Source organism: Callithrix jacchus, chromosome 7, assembly GCF_049354715.1.
Source record: "Callithrix jacchus isolate 240 chromosome 7, calJac240_pri, whole genome shotgun sequence".
Lineage (NCBI taxonomy): Eukaryota > Metazoa > Chordata > Mammalia > Primates > Cebidae > Callithrix > Callithrix jacchus.
The window spans coordinates 152,549,515-152,552,500 of NC_133508.1; the positions used below are offsets into that span (position 1 = coordinate 152,549,515).

The 2,986-nt window shown below is 40.2% G+C and overlaps 1 protein-coding gene across 3 annotated transcripts in view; it reads right to left on the reverse strand.

The window, feature by feature from the left end:
* Positions 1-645: 645 nt before the first annotated feature.
* Positions 646-2,986, reverse strand: part of LOC100414058 (pre-mRNA-splicing factor SPF27) — a 13,599-nt gene continuing 11,258 nt past the window's right edge. The window contains exons 5-8 of one of the 3 annotated variants that reach the window (XR_013520352.1): positions 2,802-2,852; positions 2,037-2,302; positions 1,820-1,900; positions 800-1,308 (exon numbers count right to left, since the gene is read on the reverse strand). Coding sequence is in view for 2 of the 3 variants with exons in the window: in XM_009001941.5 (XP_009000189.1) it covers positions 1,182-1,308; positions 1,820-1,900; positions 2,802-2,852 (259 nt within the window). In the remaining variant the exon portion in view is untranslated. Of the gene's footprint in view, positions 1,309-1,819; positions 1,901-2,036; positions 2,303-2,801; positions 2,853-2,986 lie in introns of all 3 variants that reach the window. The other 2 variants (XM_009001941.5, XM_035252524.3) reach the window with 2 other exon arrangements.

The following is a 2,986-nucleotide window of genomic DNA, read 5'->3' on the forward strand; positions in this document are numbered from 1 at the left end:
CTTTGGTAAGTTGGCCATGTGTGGTGGCTCATGCCTGTAATCCCAGCACTTTGGGAGGCTGAGGCAGGCGGATCACCTGAGGTTAGGAATTTGAGACCAGCCTGACCAACATGGAGAAATCCTGTCTCAGCTGGGCGCGGTGGCTCACGCCTGTAATTCCAGCCCTTTGGGAGGCTGAGGCAGGTGGATCATGAAGTCAGGAGATCGAGATGATCCTGCCATCCTGACTAACACAGTGAAACCCCATCTTTACTAAAAACACGAAAAATTAGCCAGGCATGGTGGCACATGCCTGTAGTCCCAGCTACTCAGGAGGCTAAGGCAGGAGAATCACTTTAACTGGGGAGGTGGAGGTTGCGGTGAGTCGAGACTGCACCATTGCCCTCCAGCCTGGGTGACTGAGACTACGGCTCAAAATAAAAAAAAGGAGGCTGAGGCAGGAGAATCACTCAAACCTGGGAAGTGGAGGCTGTAGTAAGCCAAGACTGCACCATTGCACTCCAGGCTGGGCAACAAGAGCAAAATGCTGTCTCAAAAACAAAAAACAAATGAACACCAAAAACAACAAAATACTTTGGCAAGTTATGTTACTCAACTAGTGTCTGTTATATATCCATATATGAGAAAAACAGTAACCACCTCTTGTTTTTGTGAGAACCAAGTGATTTTATTCACATGCATCTAGTTCATCTACCTGAAGTGTTCAGAACAGTGTTCAGCACACACTGCTTGAAATAACTGTTACCCACGATGACTGTACAGTCACTCTATTTCTGAAGTCCTGTTTGGTAATCAATAATGTGTTTAGAACTATCTCTTTATTAGACAAAGTCATAAACCAAAAGTTCCCAGCTTCCTGTACATGTCAAAGCTTTAAACAAACATCTTTTGATACAAAATATGGACCCCATGGCTCAGACTTAATTCTATGACATAAAATTATTCTAAAGTCATACTTACTTTGAAAGCCTAAAGATTATTTTTTTAATGGCTAAAAAAATACCAACAAGCTAGACATTTAAATTCTGTTGAGATATACAGCAGCCCACACATTCTATGATTTCTAAACATTTAAACATCAATGGTTTTGGGGGAAGATCCTGTTGTCCTTCACAGTTAATTAAAAGCTCAGATGCTTTTTGTGAAAGCCCAACTTTTCTTCTACCTGCTAAACTGTCTTCTCAGAAATCTTGCCGGATGTTTTCTTTGTTTGCCTCTCCATGTTGCTGCTTAATTTGATAGATTTCATTTTCTAGCTGAACAATTGTCCGTTCAATCTCGTAATTCTTACTGACCAGGGATACCCAACTAGAATGGGGGGAAAAAGGAAAAAAATTACTCAATGTAAAATTTCTCTTAGAAGATTTTATCTTAAACGTATATACAAGTTTACCTAAGGCCATAACACTAAGCTTCACTTTTTTTTTTTTTTTTTTTTGAGATGGAGTTTTGTTCTTGTTGCCCAGGCTAAAGTAGAGTAGAGCAATCTTGGCTCACTGCAACCTCCACCTCCTGGGTTCAAGTGATTCTCCTGCCCCAGTCTCTCAAGTAGCTGGGATTACAGGCACATGCCACCATGCCCAGCTAATATTTTGTACTTTTAGTAGAGATGGTGTTTCACCATGTCGGCCAGGCTGGTGTCAAACTCCTGACCTCAGGTGATCCACCTGCCTCGGTCTCCCAGTGTGCTGGGATTACAGGTGTGAGCCACTGTGCCCAGCTTAACTTTCACTTTTAACTTTCCATTTAAAAAAAATCAAGGCACAATTGTGGAAAAGTAGATAAAGGGTTAGCAATTTAAAAGATGATAGATACTCACTTTGACTCCATTTCTCTCAATTTAGATCCAGCTGTGAGTTGCATGTTCTTTCTCTGCCAGTTTAAATCCTGAATATGTTTTCTGTAAAAAATTATTTATACAACCCTATTATATTTTAAACCAAGACCTAAATTAAAAGAAAACTCTAGCATAAGAAAATATCTTAATCCCATGAGAACAATATTATGTACAGTTACAGGCTAACTGTAGAAATTACCTTTCTTTCTTTTCTTTTTGAGATGGAGTTTCACTCTTGTTGCCCAGGAGGGAGTGCAATGGCACGATCTCAGCTCACCACAACCTCTGTCTACCTGGTTCAAGCGATTCTTCTGCCTCAGCCTCCTGAGTAGCTGGGATTACAGTCATCCACCACCACGCCTGGCTAATTTTGTATTTTTAGTAGAGATGGGGTTTTTCCATGTGGTCAGGCTGGTCTTGAACTCCTGACCTCGGGTGATCCGTTTGCCTCGGCCTCCCAAAGTGCTGGGATTAAAGGCGTGACCATGCTTGGAGACATTACTTTTCTTCTAATGATTTTTTTAATTACAAGTTTCGTAAAATGTGCTCATTGTGAGAAATCTCACACACACACATGAGCACCCACAGACTACAATTCTCAAGTCCCTCCTCCCATGCATGTCTCCTTTTCCCTGATAACTGCTGTTGAGTTTTTGGTGGGTATCCTTTCCTATATGTGTGTGTAGAAATTGGTTTTAAAAATTAGATGATATGTGTTATTCTGCAACCTTTTCCCTCGTAAAAGTGTCTGTCTGCAGACTTACAAACGGCAAGTGATAGATGCTTTCAGACCTCAGGCCTATTTCTCCTCTAAGGTAGGTAAATCCATTGCCAGATGTTGAATAGAGAGAGTAGATCAATTGCTATACTTTCATCTGACTGCAGTCTCATTGCTTTTTCCTCCTATTCTGTTTATTAAAGGTTCACTTAAACTTTACTCTGTAACAGGAAAAAAACAATTTACCTTAACTTCTGAAGTTCTTTCTGTGCGTGTTCAATCATATGAACTAGATTTCTGAAGGAAAAGAGGAAAATCAGATTAAAATACATTAAAATCCAACAGTACCAATTAAAAGTGAACTTTTTCAAGTTTTTCTGCTAAAAATTGTATTTATGGAGCTCTGTGCCAAGAAATATGTTGGACACTCC